At 37.1% G+C, this 18,470-nt stretch overlaps 1 protein-coding gene across 1 annotated transcript; it reads right to left on the bottom strand.

Annotated features, from left to right (window-relative positions):
• Window positions 1–552: 552 nt before the first annotated feature.
• LOC116257397 (protein SRG1-like) lies at window positions 553–7,678 on the bottom strand. Its single transcript, XM_031634108.2, has 4 exons — window positions 7,350–7,678; window positions 2,699–2,946; window positions 1,682–2,006; window positions 553–976 (listed from the first exon to the last, which is right to left on the bottom strand). The coding sequence occupies exons 1-4, from the start codon at window positions 7,584–7,586 to the stop codon at window positions 719–721; spliced, it is 1,068 nt and encodes a 355-aa protein (XP_031489968.1). The 5' UTR covers window positions 7,587–7,678; the 3' UTR covers window positions 553–718.
• Window positions 7,679–18,470: the final 10,792 nt, after the last annotated feature.

The following is an 18,470-nucleotide window of genomic DNA, read 5'->3' as shown; positions in this document are numbered from 1 at the left end:
TAAATTGGTACAAGTGATACATAGAAAAGAAATGTTTGTTCATGTAATTGTATCTTGTGCATTGAGGATGAGTCTGAATTGTAGTAAGGTAACTAAATACTAGAAGTTTATGGATAGATAACTAACACTATGCATAATTTATTATGCTTTAAATCTTAATTTATACTATTAAATATTTGTTTAAATTTTACAAGTTACTAATTCACTTATGAACGATGATGTTTAGATATAAATCACAGTAGTAATATAATTTCGTCTTGAACTAAAATAATATGCAGTTTGCAAATATAGTGCGGAGTATATTGTCCCACCAAATATTGAACACATGAAATGATAGTATCATTTTGGATCACGTACATTCTCATGTACTAACAGTTGAAAGTGAACAAAAAATATCAATTTTACATTTTGCATCAAAGAATGAGATGCAAGTCCTGTTGCATGGATAAATGATATAACACCCTACTAAAGCAACCTAACTAAAAGTTTTTGAACAAGAAATTCTGTAAACTCGAACCAAGCTTCAAATTTGTATTATGCAAGCACATCATAGACAAGAAATTAAATTTTTTATTGATAAAAATATACTTATAGCTTCAATATTCCATGCACATACATGCTACGCATCCAACATTTTATTTTTGTGACATAGTAAATAACTTAAACAAAGTTAACATTTTGGCATCAAAAGTTTCACTTAGGACATCCATTCTTTGCTTCATTCATTTCTCTTCTCAATCCGCAGTTCGTTGATATATGCTTTCCCTTGCAATTTACGAACAAAAAGATTTTTAAAAAATTGAGGTGACCCAATTCTTTTAAACAGTGCAGGAGTTTCAGAGGTTATGAGGCTTGGTGCAGGACCAATCTCCACATTCATATTAGGATTGAGGAAGGTAGCAACGGACAATCTTTCTGCATCATGACTAACAACTGCCCTGTGTTCAACACTGGAATATACACCATTGCTTATAATCTGCAAAAACATAAAAAAAAAGGCGATATGTCATATGAATAAACTATTTTACCATTTTTTTTGTGCTATGTCCTTTACTACAACATTTAAGTCACTTAGAAAGCTGGAAACATTACTCAGACAAGTAAGAGGATTTTCCTTTTTTAAAAGCGAAAGTTTCCATTTGATTGAGTAATAAGCCATATGCAATGTGTAGCTTTTGTGTTTGAAATCTGTATATGGCATTCTCTTAAGACTATGAGTTGTCTTTATGATTCAAATTGTACTAGTGGTCGTGTTCCTTGATGGGCTCAAAATATTTTATTCTTTATTTTTAAGTTAATATTAGCATTTTCAAGTAAATGCTACTCATTATATCTATACGTTCATTCTTAAAGTGCTCTCAACTACATTTAATTCTTAAAAAATCCCAATAATAGGCTAACTACAAAAATTAATGGGTCAATTTTGTATATTGTAATAAGTTAACTTCTGAATTTATCGTCTTGAAACACTAAAAGCAATTTCGATAAAATCATTGCACTTTACAAATATATGGTGGAATGAGTATGGAAAATTATATGGTTGAATTTTGAAAACAAAATTTAGCAAATAAACACTGACATATTGCATGTTGAGAGAGCATTTTAGCGGTAGTTGCTAATAAGATTTTGACATGTAAAGTTAAAAAAAAAATTACGCATGCTATGAAGAAATGGGCATTACCTCCATAATGTCTCCAATATTAACTATAAATGCATTTTGTAGTGGTGAAACTGGAATCCATGCTCCATTGTTTTTTACTTGCAGCCCCTGCACATCACTTATTTGAAGCAACAATGTAAGACCTGATCCATCAGAATGTGGAGAAAGGCCTATGACCAATTCTGGTTGAGGACATGGTGGATAATAGTTCATTCTCATGGATTGCATGCCATCATCAAAACTCTCATGCAGTTCTTCCTTCTTCATCCCTAAATTGTTAGCCATAAGCTCTAATAACTTTTTCGCCAGCTTCTGAGTTTCAATTGCATAATACTCTAGAGCACTCCTGTCATGTTATGTTTCCAACTCTCAACAACAATTTTTAAAATTTTCAGATAAATGTTAGTCTAAACTGTCAAAAGAAAAAAAAATCACACGCAACACAAAGTTTTGAAAGACAACATTAAACACCAACTTGGTTCCAACAACAAGTGGAATAATCTCCAAGGTCCTTGATAGCATAACTTCAGTCTCTCTATAGAATATTGTCATGGATTAGGCAGCAGTGTAGGTTTATGAATTATCCTTTTATTTCTTCCTGATAATGAGGAAATCACAAATTTCTTGGGCATGTCAAATTGTTCTGTTTGAAGTCAAGTTTATATTTATCATGGCCTAAGTCACTTTTATGTTTAATATGGTCTATGTTAGTTGTCTCTTAATGTAAATTAAACCTCTCATTGTTCTTCCTTATTCTACCAAAAAATTTTTTTTAGGGCAAATGTTATACACTATGATTATAGACCTCTCGACACATTTACCAACTTAGATGTTCCATAACTTCCAATCCAGTTACAAAATTTGTCAACTCTTATAGGAAGTCAAGCATACTCACTTTTAGATAACGTTAAAACAGAAACTCGACAAATGATATCCTAATAATTTCCTTACAATTGACAAAATAACAGAAAATAAAATAAGACAAGAAATATATGCAGTGATCTAGTTAGCTTTGAGGTTGGGTGATATATTGATCACCTGAATGATGGGGAGAGCATTTGCCATACGTGTGGCTTTCTTAAATAAACTGGAAGAGTTACCAAATATAACATGTCTGCCCACTCAAGCTTTTGATCATTTGATAGTACAAATACTTGTCCATAGCCTTCAACGTCACCAGGTACCTGTGAAAGACTCTTCCTCTCCTCAAATGGACTGGCAAAGAATCCTTGTATCTCTTCCTTCATTTTGTGAACTATTTCAGTTTTCACTTCATGGTTTATTAGCTACAAAGAGAACCAATATATTATGTTTTGTTATGTAACAGACAAAAAAAATTTAAAGCATACAAAATTCGTGAATTAAACACAATCTTGAAAGTTTAAGGTTTTAACTAGGAAATATTTTTTAAGAGAATGTTTCCATGCCATATATTTAGATTTGAGGGCCGGTCTGAAGCAAAGCTGGTTATATGCACCACTCTATGCACAATGTTTGGCGCATTAATGTACATAATGACCAGACTGCCTATGATCTGTGAAAAGAAAAACCCTCTTATAAGGACAAAGTATAGAAATTAGAAAAAAGTAGAATTCCCAACACGTCCACCTTTTTGAAATGGCTAAAATGCCCCAAAATCCCTTTGGTACATAGCAGCTGCATGCACTAGGTGGTGCACACAACGTGGTCTAGATTTCAAAAATCTGAGGTCTACGTACAAACCTATAATGTAATATTTGCCTTTTTAAGCATATGACCTTCCAATTATAATATCCTAATCACTTTAAATATAAGATTTAAAGTAACTAAGTGCATCCTAAGTGCCTTATCTTAGGCATAGATAAGTCATACATGCATGCAAGTGTGCCTGTGTGTGCCCATGCTGCATCCTTTTCCACTTGTCCATTGCCCTTTTAGCATGGAAAAGTAAACTTTTCAGATAAAAAGTTCATAAAAAAGTGAAGGTCATTAGCTGGAAGTGCTGAATTCTTTTTGCCTGGAGAGCTTTATGTTAGCCATGGAATTAATATAACTATAATATGCTGGTCAGGATATGTCTAGGAAAGGAAGAAGCAAGAGATGGGCACTACAGGAAGTTGCATGTGGTTTAGTGACTGATAACTTCTAGAGAAACAGATTAGCTTCTTTTATGTATGACTCCATTATTAAATAAGTATTACAACAACTTTCCTTACACACCATTCTGATCTTGGTAATTAGCAAAACATGTCTTCCTATTATATGATTCTCTATCTTTGACAATATGAGCACAGTAATTTTGTTTCTATCTTCTTGGGTTTTGTTCCTGTCAATCCAATAAGATAAAAAATGACAAAATTAGTGAGGATTTGTGAAAGCATTAGAAAATTAGAACCGAAGGGCATAGCTTAGCTGGTCGGGTTGGCAGACCAGTGAGAGGCTGGTCGGGTTGGCAGACCAGTGAGAGCCTTGTCGTCAGTTCAATTCCTGCATGCGCTACTCCTATGAACTACAAATGGTAGCGGTAAGACACTCTGGTTGACACGTGTTTCCATGGGTCCACACAGGTTTTGAAGCAGCCCTCCATAGAGACGGGGGGAAGGGCTTCGGCCCTCTTTGGGTGGCTTCCACTCACTCGAAGCAAGCATTAGAAAAATAAAATTATGAGCATAATTTACAAATATGGGCGAACCAAGTTGTTCTAGAAGGGGAAGAGGCGTCTATGAGGGTCTTGGGATTCAGTAAGTGTGCATGTTGTTGTTAATAACGGGTTCATTTTGTTGGCTGTTAATGATATGTGTAAAGGCCAAACAAAAATGAGGAAGGGCCTCGCTGTTGCACACTGTTGGAACCTTTTAAAAAAACAAACTCATAATAAAATTATATCACACTTGAGTTTGAAATTTTTTATTTAACCAGTTCTCTTTTAGGTTATTAGGCAGTTAATCAAAGAATTGGATATTGAAATTTAAAAAACTAGATTTTACAAATTTTAGTGTTTCGAATTTTAGTTTGTACATAGAAACTAGAAAAAATAAAAAATCTGAATTTTATAAAAAAAACTTGAAAGTTGGAAAAAAGGCAATGGTGAGTTCGTTTTTCAAACACTAGACATTTGAAATCTTAAACACAGGCGGAGGGGCGAAGGCCAGTGGAAACTGTTGTTGTTTTTTTTTTTTTTTTAAACTCATTCAACATCAGCCTCACCAGCCTCATTGGTGGGGTTGGGCCACCGTTTCGACCCTGGCCAGAGTGACAGACATGTGGGCCAGGCCCGATTCATCACGATCTAATAATAATGTTATTTATTTATATATAATTTTTTTCTTATATTTATAGACATAATATTAAATAATTTTTATTTTTTATTAAAATTGGTTGGCGGCAGGCCCAGCCTGGGCTCAGACCGAACCATATCCAGCCCATGCCTGGTTCATGATGGTCAGGCCTGGGCCCGAGCTGTCACTATGGAGCTGGAGCCAAGTCAGCCGAATGCGCAGCCCTAACTGATAGTTGATAGTGGATACTGAAAGAAAAATAAGACTTAGGTTTCAGTGGTGGAGTTAGGATTTTTTTTGCTATGACCAGCCTAGGTTGATGTTAGCACGTTTAAGTAATCTTTGAGTCTTCACAATCTCATTTGAAAGTTTTAAACAGAACATTTTTAATAGGCTGATGCTGCATATCACACCCGCCCCCATGTATCTCTGCCACTGAAAGAATAATTAAAAAGTACACAACAATTTTTTGGGAATGTGAAATGGTTGAGCTTTTCTATCAATTAGGTGGTTGGCAAAAACGATCATAGTATAAGAATCAGAAAAAGATGAAAAAAAAGAAAAAGTACACAAAAGTTTGCGAAAATTGATCCTTGACCCAGTTCCCTCTAAAGTAGAAGAAGGCCAGTAAAGAAACTTCTCATTCTGCTCCAACTTTTAGCATAAAAAGTACTAGTTAATTAGCGTATGTGTTGCATAAGCAATCTGTGTTAATAGAAATATTGCATGTTGTGTTCTGCTTGGGCTACGTGGTCGAAAACATAGATTGCTTGCAATGACAGTATAAGTACATCCAAAAAAATCAAGCTAAATGGTTTAAGGTGTAGGGTGGATTTTGACATCATACTCACCACTGGTGGAGCTAGAAATTTTCAGTGGAGGAACACAAATAAAAAAACTTTCCGGCCTTTGGTGGTTGTTTGGCAAAAGAAATATTCTATGAGTATTACATGCTCAAAGATTGAAGCAGATTAACTGAGCACTCTCCTAAACTTTTGAGTGTAACATTCAGAAAGTACGACTGCCAAATGACTCTTTAAAGGTACTAACATACACAAACAATACAAAATAAAAAGATTTTGTAGGATTGCAGTAGGCAACAGCCCAGTCCATATGTAGTTTTGCCACCTAGAATAGGGAACAAGGGAGAGGCTGTTGACCTTAATTTATGGGTACGACTCCTAGTAACATAACCCCAAGTAAGCATTTGGTAACAGGAACACAGAGTTCTTTAGATTTGATACAATAAATGCAACTCGTTTTTTAATATTTTGGTTGTATGAGACTTCCCTTGAAATGTCATTAATTCTCGTAATTCTCACTTCTCCCTCTCTCTGTTTGACTCGTTCCCAACCATATTCACAGAAAACTCATTTTTTTAAAAAAAAAGTGAAAAAATGTGATAAATTAAATGGCTGTTTAAAACTAAAAAAATGTTTTTAAAAAAACGTTTTTAACATTTTTTTTTATATTTTTAAACTTTTTTCATTTTTTCTATTTTTTAATGCCAAACAGTTTTTTTTTTATTTTTTATTTGTTGCAAATCTACTTCTCTTTTGATGTTTGTGTTATTAATTTTTCACTTATTTTATTTTTTCTTATTTTTAGTTTTTAAAAAAATTTAAAAATTTATCATATTTTTTTTGTTTTTTTCAAACTCACCGTATAATATTCGAGAAAAACCTCACCCTTTAAAACTCTGAAATGTTATTTATGACTAAGTTCCCAACTCAACTATTGATTTGCAATCAGATCAAGTTATATATATATATATATATATATATATATATATATATATATATATAGTGGCAAAGCTAGAAAAATTGGTTGGAAGGACAATTGTTTAAAAATACTCATTTCTGGTAGCGCACTTATATGTATATAAGGATAAATGTTTAAAGATGTTCATTTAAAAGTAAAAAAAAACGTTAAATTTTTGTCAGTTACTTGGTTTTAGGGATCATGCTCATCCCTTTTACATGGGAAGTTGCACAAAAAATTATGATATTAATAAGGCATAGAGCACATATTTGGGTGAATAATATATGTTACTTTGGAGTAGAAGCAACATGGCAGCCTCACAAAATTAGTTTAATATATATGCAAATGTTTTGATAGATTTGATTGTTATATATAAGTGCCCTAAAGAAATTAAAAGTATTGAATGAGTGCCCCACTTAGTACTTTCTCACAAATAGTGTGCAAGTTTGTCTTTGTGGTGAGTATAATGGTGAGACGGAAAAGATTGTTTTAACAACGAAGCTTTAAAAATATTTTGGTGTATAATATATGGTACTTTCACACGTATATATGTGTGCACAATTTATCTGTTTCCCTAAATACTGGTGAGATGTGAGAATATTTGTTTTAACAACAAAGTTTTAAAGAACCTCTCCTGAAAATACATGCGTAACATAATGATGTAGATTAACCTGGAAGAAGCCCCATTCCTTGCAAGCACGATGAAGCTTCTCCCTCTCCGCCGGAGCAGACTCTCCATCAAACAAGGACTGAAAATCAATGACCGGAATGCTTGGGATTCCATCGCTGCCGGTAACAATGGCTGCTGGTCGTTCAGGCCGGATGTATCTGTCCGGAACGGCAGAAATGTTTTCCTTCGCTAGTTCTTGAACGTTTGGCACCGGTAAGGAAGAACCTAAGCTCTCCATGACTCTTGGTTCTCAGAAAAACGAGAGATGAGAAGACCTCCACCAAATCTGATAAACAAGATTGGGTGCTGCTTTTGCCCATTGGTTGAAATCTCCAAGTTCTTATAAAGATCAAAAGGATGAGAGTGACGGGTTGTGGACGGTGGATGGGATGTGAGTTGCAAGAAAAGGGAAACCATAAAACTGACCGATTTTATTAATTGAGCCTGACAACTGAGAATCCTAGCTCTACCACTCCACCTACTTACTTACTACATGGTAGAAATTTTTAATAAGGAGAGCTCAATTATAATTTCAAAATCTTGACAGGGTCAAAATGTAATATGTTCAAATTTTTATATAAGATAAAGGAAATTTCATAATATTTACATGTAAATTCTTTTTGAAGGGGGCCAGCCCTGGCTGGCTGGCTCCGCCCTAACTGTATGGTCTAGTAATTTCTTTTTCAAGAATGCAAAACAGTTTGATCATGTTTGTCTAAAATTTAAAAATGATAGATTTTAAAGTTTTAATCCTTGATTCCTCATAAGAATGTGAAATCATGCATTTTAAAAATAGAAAAATTACGCTATAGTTTCGTTAAATATTGCATTATTTTAAAGTTCGTTCTTAGTAAAATCCTCTTTACATTGACTTTAGATCGATCAATTCGTTAGGATTATGAATTTCAGGTGAGTTCCTTGTTAATCCATACCCTCAAAATTTAAAATCTAAGGTAGGAAAACAACTGTTTTTAGTTTTTCCCTTTATAATTTTGTCTTTATTTTGCAAATAGCCCATTCAAGAAAAATTATAAAAAATTAAGTTATCTTTAGTTTGAAAGTGTGTAGAATCAGTAGGCTAGCTCAGACTAGTCAAATGTTTGTAAAGTAATGTAATTTAATACGAAACGTGTCAACCTGGGGGTTCGATCTCTCTCTCTCTCTCATATTGCTGGAATAGAAACGTGTCAACTTAAAACTAACTTGCAAAGGTGTGCACGCAAATTTTAAATACTTTTTAACATAAATTTAAGACTCTGGTTTTTGACCCTTAGCCAAGTGGTTTGACATTTACCAATCACTCATATATATACAGTTTTAATCTAATACTAGAGAAACACTTATTTCCCAAATTAATCCACATGCCAAAGTTGTAAACAATTGCTCATTTTCACTAATTCATGGAAAAAAAGGACATCTTAATCATGGGCATCTGCTGGAAGTGCCGAATTCTTATGCCGGCAGATCTTTATGTTATTTATATGGTATGACTAGGAATAAGCTTATGCCTATGAAAAGAAACGCTGCAAGAGATGCATTGTCACAGGAAGTTTTATGTGATTCAATGTTAACACCTACATCTTCACCAACAGATTTTAGAGAAATAAATTAGCTTCTTTTATAGATGAACATATTAAATGCAAAATATTACAATAATTTTCCTTACATATTCCTGATTTTGGTATTTGCGTTCGTAATATTATATCTGAAGTTTTTTTTCCTGCGTCAGTGAAAGTTTTTCCTTAACCCGCCCTGCTTCCCTCCTTTCCTGTGCCCACCTTCAGTGAACCCGACGCAACCGCAATATCTGCTGTCATTTCTATTTGTCCCGTCCGCCTACGGCCTACCACAATCTGACGGTGAGTTGATCCCCTGTGAGCGTAGAGTGCTTGTGGTTTCCGACGGTGAGTTTATCCGCTTGATCATGCTTAGGACGCTTTTTTTTTTGTCTTTTTCTTTCAGATTTTTTTATGGTGCCAGTCAATCCCGTGATGAAGCCCAGCTCTGCCGGAATGCACATTAATGGTTCAAAAAACAACTGCCCCATTTCCGGCGAGATTCCTAGCTCCGTACTCGCTTGAATCTGTGCAACAAAAATTCAATTGCGTCCCACAGAGCCCCGGGTTTCCCGTAAATGAGTCAGCGCCGAAAGTGGAAAATAGTAAAGGAACTGCTCTTTGGCAGCCCCTCACTTAAAGGGTAAAAGGGCTGCCACAGTCCAGCTGTCTGCATCAGCCCCATGGCTGGTGCAAACCAGGGGTTGAATCTGCTTCAGCAGCCCCTCAGAAAGGAGAATGAGCCATGGGGCAGAGAGAGAGAGAGTGAGAGAAACTTGTTTGAGCGGTCGGTGGAATTGGAGTCGATGATAGAGGCAGATGCTCTGCCCAGAGAGAGGGAAGAATGAGGACGGGGAGATCCACTGAGGAGCAGGCTGGAACTCGAACTAAACACACTTGACTTGTAGTTGTAGAGATGAAGACGAAAGACATCCGAATGGATGGATGGGTGGACGAAAAACAATCTGCCAAATGCATGTTCTAACGCACATCGTTCCGGGCATGTGGAGGACCATCTTGTGGAGGAGCAAATTAACATTAGTTTCCGCGGCCTTTTCCCTTCCCGCGTCATGAAGGCGAAACATCGACCTACCTATTTAGAATATGCATTCGACACATTGCCATCCTCCGCTACCCACGCGCTATTTCTTCTTGTGAAATTGGGGGCGAAAGGGAGTTACCAGAGAGTGGAGCCGTTTCCGCTTGCATCAGGAGGTGGCTTCTGATCAGATTGAGCGAGTTCAGAGGGCGTAAACACAGGAGGTGGCTTTTGAAGCCAAGGAAAAACCCTCCCCACAACACGGCAGGTGGGCTTTCTTCCTTGGATGAAATTTTCTCAGCAGCGACATTCTCCCCTTCTCTATCCAAGGTCAATTGCTTCCCCCTCCACTCTCCTACTTCCCTGATGATGACGATAATTTTCATTTCTGATCGACTCACTACCAGATATACCTTTGGTGCGTTTTGAATGCACCACTAAAGGTTTTTGGTGGGGAAGAAACCACGTCACGAAAAACTCCAAAGTCGACGGTGATTCCTTTTAACGTCAAAATTTTGCAAGGCTACAGATGGGGACCTCCTATGGTGCTTAAATAATGCCATTGAAATACTTTAGGGATGCAGCGTTTAAGCCATTGTTGACCTTTTTATGGCACTGGAATAATGCCACTAAAAGGTTTTCAGTGGCACCTTCTTAATGCCATAGTTGAAGCTTCTATAGCTGGAATGAGAGTAATTAAAGGATTATTAGTGGCATTCTTTAAGTGTCACTTTTAGTCTAGTATGACAAGGAATAAGTGCCACTAAACATTTTTCTATGGCTTTATGAGACTGTCGCTGAAATTCTTTCTATGGCAAAGAAGATGTTGTTATTGATAGTTAGTGGCACTTGCTTCATATGTCAATATTGAGATTTTATAGCAATTTAAGAATGCTACTAAAGGCCTCTGCGTTGAGTTTAAAATGTCACTGTTAAATCATTGGTAAATTATTATTACAAAAATCTAAAACATAAGATGATAGTATTTTGTGGAAATATAGAGATAATTTAAAAATTTTGGCACATTATATGTAGATATAGTAAGAACCTTTTCAGTTTTGACATTCAAAAGCATATGCATTTGTACACATTTACAAATTTGGGCCAGCTTGATATTGTACAAATATTCATAAGACAAAAAGATGGAAAATAAGAACGTTGAATTGGTCTGCAGCAGATGCTTCCCAGCTTCTCCGACTTCCTTCATTTAATTAAGCACTCCAAGAAACCCTCCACCTAAACACAAGGATGCATTCATCAACTATAATCACACAGTCTCAAATGTCTTGACCCAAGCACTAATAAAAGCCATGAGACCATAATAGATCAAAAAACGAGCCCAAGCAAAAGACAGCAAAAAATCTATCATGGTAGACATCTTGACAGCTTCTCCATATCAATGCAAGAAGAGCTCTGATTTCTCCTCATTTCAACTATTGTGGTATACCATATTTTCTTCCCCCCCCCATAGGTTCCAGCAAACTACATGAAAGGCTTGCAAGCATTCTGTAAGCAATAGGCGAACAAATTTTAACTTTCACCCAAAACTGAATTTCATCTTTGGAACTCTGCCAAGGAAAATCTTTTTCTCCTGAATTTTCTTATAGCTGAGTTTCAGGCTGCCACGTTAAACTAACCTAAACGAGTTGATGATAAAACCCTACACACGGTCCATACCATTTGAGCTACATGGATCCAAAATTTTCCTAGTTGAGATTCAACTGCTTATTTTCCCATTGTATGTAGTATTCAGAAGTGCTTCTTAAAACTCTACCTTCACTCAAATCTAAAGCCTGGTAAATCTCACCCATCAAGTATAAATCATCTTTTGAATCAACAGATCCGCTCATGTAAGGTCTTGCCTGAAAAGAAATTTAACATGTAACTGATAAAACACGCTGAGAGACAAAATAGTAGGTAGCAAAATCTACGAGACAGCAGACAACAAAGGGTAGGATAAACTCTTACTTTTTCTAGGACAACGGCTGGCCTTTGTTCTCTCCTACTGTTGAGACTGCCAAATATAACTATTGACGTGTTTGTATGTTTGGGTTAGGGTCTGGACCCTATTTGACCTGTTGTTCATGTTGAACTCTATTTGAGTATTTGTAACCCTATTTTCGGTGTGTGAATGAGAATTAAGTGAGAAAGAGACCAGCAGCTAGTGAGCAGGTTTTTTTCCTCGTGTTGAAGTTTTTTTACGTTACGATTGTGTTTATTGTGATTTCCTTACTCAACATCGTATCAGAGCCGATAAGTTCCCATGAAACTCTCTTGTGAAGCTCAACCGTGAAGTTTTGGCATTCTCCTTTAGCATCAACCTCCTCTGCCATGAAGTTCCAGTGCCCTTCTCTACTGCATTCAGCAATAGTTGGAGGATTGCTGCCGTTTCTAGCTTCTTTCTCTGTTGTCATTGTTGCTGCCATTATTTTCTTTATCACTTGAGGATTGCCCGGTGCCACTCCATGTACTATCGTTCTGTTTCTTCGTGCCAAATGTTGGGTGGGGCCAGCCTCAAGAGAGGACCTGACCCGGCCCGTCACTTGGGCGGAGAAAAAAAAGGGAGGGCACCCGATGGTGCCCTCCATCTCTCTCACGTCTCTCTCTCTTAGGTTTTCTCTTTTGGGGGAAAAAGAAAGGAGGAGATTTTGTAGCTGCACAGGAAGAGGAGAAGGAGAAGAGGAAGGCAAGGAAGAGAAGGCTGCGAGCATTTGGCTTGAGCAAGATTTGATATCGATGAGGAAGTCAGACACAACTCCTCCCAATCCACGATTTCTACATTCCATCGGTGATATTCTCCTTGTTTATCTCATATTGTTTTGATGAGATATTATTGTCTGAGGGTTGACTTTGTGTAGCCCCTCGTGGGATAACTTATATCATTGATTATAGTGGATTGAGTTTGGGTCGTAGTACCCCATGGTTTTTTACCCTCATTGTTTTGAGGGGTTTTTCCACGTCAAAATTTCTCGTGCAGTTTGTGATTGTGATTAGTTTGGTTGGTTTGCTTGGTCGTTGATTCGTTACGTATTGCATGATTTGTTTGGGCTATAGTTTGTTGTTGAATCATTTTAGTAGATTGTGTCCAATCCATTTTTATCCCAACACCAAATGCAAGAAACCTTTGTTCGTTGTTTGCCACTCTCTACCACTGCTGTTCTCTAATGCTGTTGCATGAGTTCTTCAACCGTCGCATGATTTACCATTGTCTTTTCCCATCTTCCATCGTTCTCATGCTTCTTGCGCCACTGCTGTCATTTGCTCCTGACCTGAGCTGTTGCCAGAGCTACTGTCTGTGCTCCTCCATTGTCGAAGTTGTCTGCTGCATAGCTTCTGTCTGCTCCTTCACCGTCAATCTCCGTTTGAGCAACTGTCGCTGCAACTTCTACATTTGAGTTGTCTAACGCAACTGTCGATTGAGCTACCGTCGCCTGAGGTGCCTGTGTTGCTTCTGTGACACCGTTGAGCTGTCGTCTGACTGTAGCCGCCCAAGCTGCCACTGCTGAGCAACTGGGCTGCCGCCTGCAAGTGCCTGAGAACACCGTTGTTTGGACAGCAATTGCTGCCATTGCCTGCGACACAACCAGACCTTTCTCAGCCCGACCTCAGGCCTGGGCAACGGGCCGGGTCACCGGTGGGTACCCGGTACCCGGCCCGGCACGGGCCCGGGTCCGGGCCACGATTTGCAAAAGTCGGGCCTTCATCCGTTGCGCCCGGCCTGGCCCGACTTAAAAACGGGCCGGGTCCCTGTTTTAAGATGTGGCCCGTTGGGACCCGGTTGTGCTTAGGTCGAGTCTAACTCTCGCCCTAATTGCAATTTGCTATTTGCTAATTCTCTTCCCTTTTGCCTGCGCTGCTCACAGTCACCGTGCCTATCCACCGACCACCGTTCGTCGCCGTCGCAGTGCTGGTCCGTCACCGTCATTGCTTGCTTTCATCATAACGTGAACACTGAACAGTAAGCTGCTCACTGTGCCTATTCACGCTTGCTTTCATCATAACGTGCCTAGCTTTCTTCCCCCTTTCTCTTCTCTCCTCTTCGAATCTTCTTTTACATTAGTCGGTGCTTCACCCTCCCCCAAATACTTACTTGCGATTGCGATTCTTTCTTTCCTTTGTTTTTTCTCGTTTCTAGTCATATTCAAACACTGCTCTTGCTCTTAAGGGAGGAAGCGATAAACAGATTTCCAATAAAGAAAAGCACCTCCTTCGCCTTGTTGAAAAGAAGGAAGACTTTGTAAGGTAATACATTTCGTTCTTCTATGCTGGTGCTTCTTCTTGTTATCATGCTTGCTCGCTCCTTTGATGCATTTATAATGTTGCTTTTACATTTTTTTGGGTTTTTCAGCATAACATTATCTGCCGTTTGCTTTTCTTCTGATACCCGGTGTTTAGGTAGCAATAGCATGCCATGTGCATTTACACCCACTTGCAGTATCTGAAAAATCAGTTCGTCTGTCATGTTAATTTAAACTTAAAGTACAGTAACTAAAAGGAACAAGCAGCTTTCTTATTGCCATTTTGTGGAAATTGCTTCTTTATCATGAATGTCATCTTGCTGAACCTGCTTATCATCACCACAGGTCTTGCTGTAAGTGTTAAAACTTCAGTAAGGATTCATACTTTTACTGGCAGCTGCTGGCCGGCCGTTAGTATTTATGTGAATATGGCTGACCTCCTTTCTTGCTTGTCAATATATGGTTATAAACTTATAATTACTTCATTGACGTGAGCTAAAAGCCTCAGCAAAACTTAAGGGCTTGGAAAATCAGCTGTTACATATGGTATGAGTTAATACCAATGATAAGGACGTTTTTCCTTTCCTTTTTTATGCAAAGCCTAACTTCCACAACTTAAGTTTTATAAATGAAAATGAAATGCTATAGTCTCTTGGCATATTGTTATCGTGGTCATATGCAATGTAAGAGAAAACTTCGCCAAGCTACACCCTCCTTACCAAAGAAAGAAAGAATCATAGATGCCCTGTACAGATCGTGAAGCATTCTTGGCCCTGGAATTTGTTTGAACAAATCTTCTTTCTAGTAGGCATTTACTTCCTATGCTATTTGCTTCATGTTGCTAGACTTTTTATCATTTGCTCTCATTGTTAGTGTCATTGTTCCCTTTTCGGTGATATTGCTAATCTTTTCTCGGTGAATCTCTTGGTGAATAGACAAAGGCCTTATTCTTTTTTTTTTTTTTATGTTTTGTTTTGCAGTACTTGAGTTGCAAGGAAAGTTTGAAGAAATCTCCAAAGAAAAGGCTCGTTTAGCAACAAACGAGGTCCGCATTTTGTGTCATGGCTTTTCAATGTAGTGCTATTGCTTATTGTTTTAAATAATTTACTTCACAATAGGTGATATGCATAATACCATTTTACCCACTCAAAAGGTGGAAAGAAAGTAAACTTCAAATTTTGTGGCTTATGTAGGTGGATTTATCAAAACATAAGTTGCAATAACTTACACACCAACGTCCTCCCTCCTAGTACATTCGCCACATGTGATCTTAACTGTTGTGGGTATTCCTTAATCTCTGATGGATATTCATCTTGTTTTATGTCTTTTCTTTAGCTCAAGAGTTGAATCGTTTCATGTGTTTAGGTTGTTTGAATTCTATTCAACTGGTAAATTATGTCTTCTAGCGTTGGGAATGATGAATACTGTCCAACGACATTGACAAATATAGAGGAAAATGAATCTTTTTCATCTACTGAAAAGGAAGTTGAATCCAAGAGAAAAAGAACTTCAGTTGTATGGAATGACTTCACATTAGTACAGTATAAGGGAAACAAGTTTGCAAAATGCAACCATTGTGGAGAACGATTAGGCGGACATAGTTCTAATGGTACGAGCCACTTGAAACGACATAGAGATACATGTGCCAAAAGACAAATTGCTCATGGAAAACAAAGAACTTTGTCAGTTGGAATTAATGATTCTGGTGCAGCTTCTTTATGTCTACACAAATTTGATATGGAGGCCATAAGAAAATGTATGGCTAAGTGTACAATCATGCATGGACTTCCTTTTAGTTTTGCTGAATATGAATATCACAATGATCTTCTAAAGGCTTGCAATCCAAGATTTATTCCATTTTCTAGAAAAACACTTACAAAAGAGGTTCAGTCAATGTTCAAGACTGAAAAAATGCGATATCAAGGAGTCTTAAGTAACCATGTGCAGCGGGTTTCATTGACGTTTGACATGTGGTCATCACAACAGACGTTAGGATATTTATGTTTGACAGCCCAATATATTGATACAGATTGGCAATTGCACTCTCATATACTTAGTTTTATACATGTGCCTCCACCACATAATGCAATTTGTATAAGTGACATTTTATCAGAGTGCATTACTACTAAGTGGGACATACAAGCTAAGTTGTTTTCTATTACTGCTGATAACTGTTCAGCAAATGATAGTGGGATCAGTTTACTAAGAAGGACCTTAGAAAGAAAAAATAATATGTCATTTCCATTGAGAGGGGAATACTTTCATATTCGTTGTGGTGCACATATTATAAACCTTATGGTTCAAGATGGTATGAATGATATGGTTGATACAATTTCTAAAATTCGTGACAGTGTTAAATATGTAAAGGGATCACCAAAACGACTACATGCTTTCAAGCAATGTGTAAAGGCAATGGGTTTGGATGAGAAAAAAAGTTTAAACTATGATGTTCCTACTCGATGGAATTCTACATTTATAATGTTGAGAGATGCATTGTTATTCAGAGATGTCTTTCAACATTTGGCATCGTGTGATCCTAGTTATGCATGTTTGCCTTCTGAGGATGAGTGGTCTCATGCATCTGATTTATGTCAGTTCTTAAAGGTATTTTATGATGCAACAAATCTATTCTCTACCTCTAAGCAGGTAACATCTAATCTTGTTTTTGAAGAAGTTTTATCAATTTACCATCATTTGCGTAGGCATCGTGGAACATCAAATGAGCATATGAGGGCATTGACTTGCAAAATGCAAGAAAAATTTGACAAATACTTCAAGAGCTACAATATTCTCTTTGCAATTGCAGTTGTTTTGGATCCTAGGTTCAAGTTGTCATACCTGAAGTATTTGCTTGATGATTTGGATAAACCAGATGCAATGGTAAAATATGAAGTTGTAGAGAAGATCCTTCATGATTTGTATGTTGAATACAAAAACATATATGATGATAATGACAAAAGTAATATGCAAAGGGACAATGCATACACTAGTACCAAGATTGCAACAGAAGAGTATAGAAGTGTGGCTAGATGTGGGTTCAAAGCATACTTCAGCTCTGTTTCTCCTGTAGTGGCTCACACAGATCTGGACAAATATTTGATGGATCCAATGGAAGAAATTGCACATAATGCGGACTTCAACATATTATCTTGGTGGAAGACAAATGAAAGTAAATATAAAATTGTAGCAAGGATGGCTCGAGATATATTAGCCATTCCTGTATCTACAGTTGCTTCAGAATCTGCATTCAGTATAGCAGGAAGAATTATTAATGATTATCGATGCTCAACTACGCCTGAAAATGTTGAATCATTGATATGCACACAGAGTTGGATTCGTGATGCACACAACTTGGGTGAAAGGTAAGATGTTCATAATCCATTTTGTAATTTATTTTAGTGGTTAACATACTAGTGTGCTTAAATTAACATGTGTTACAGTTTTCATGATGTAGAGCACCATTCAAACGAGGAAAGTTAATCAAATGCATGATTATCACGGTAATTTTTAATGCATTCTTATTATTCCATGCAGGCAAGCACCTGTTAGTTTTTATTAACATTTTTTTTTTCGTGTTATATTGTAGATGGACATTTCAAGGTTGCTGATGGACTTTGAAGACATTTACTTTGATTTTCATATGCAGGTTGTTGATGGACTTTGAAGATGTTTACTTTGATTTTCATGTGGCATTAGTTTAGGCTTTGCTATTTGGATGTTGCTTTGACATTTTTTGGAAGCCGGTTCTTGTTCCAACAAAACCTTTGTCAAATGATTTTGTAGTTGCTGTTGTAAGGAACTACAACCATGAACTCCCTATTGAAGCTATCATTCTTTTTTGAGTTCTAATTGTAGATTCAGTTTCTGTCGTTCTTTATGTTTAACTTTGATGTATGAGAAAATGCTTGACAATGCAATGCTTGAGGTTAATGCTTCTCATCCATATAGTGGTAATGACAACATTATACAAAAGAAAACAGCTCAATGGTGTGCAGGTTCTTCCTTCCACTTAGATGCAAAACATAACCATGATCTCTCTTTGATGTGCTGTGGTGATATGACTCTGTCATCCATTGAATGATTTTGCCACTTTGTTATTTCTTGCAGTTTCTTCAAGTTGATTTTAGAAATGAGGAGACTGTTTGAAAGGACTGTAATGCGTGACTCACATTGGGGATATGCTCCGATGGAGACAATTGGTTAGTGACTCATAGTGGAGACACTTGGTTAATGAATGAGAATGTCACTTTGTTTGAACGTCAGGGTTTCTATGTCAAATGCCTTGCTTG

This window comes from Nymphaea colorata, chromosome 7 (assembly GCF_008831285.2).
Source record: "Nymphaea colorata isolate Beijing-Zhang1983 chromosome 7, ASM883128v2, whole genome shotgun sequence".
Taxonomy (NCBI): domain Eukaryota; kingdom Viridiplantae; phylum Streptophyta; class Magnoliopsida; order Nymphaeales; family Nymphaeaceae; genus Nymphaea; species Nymphaea colorata.
The sequence above is the reverse complement of the archived record's forward strand: the minus strand, read 5'-3'. Positions and strand labels throughout refer to the sequence as shown.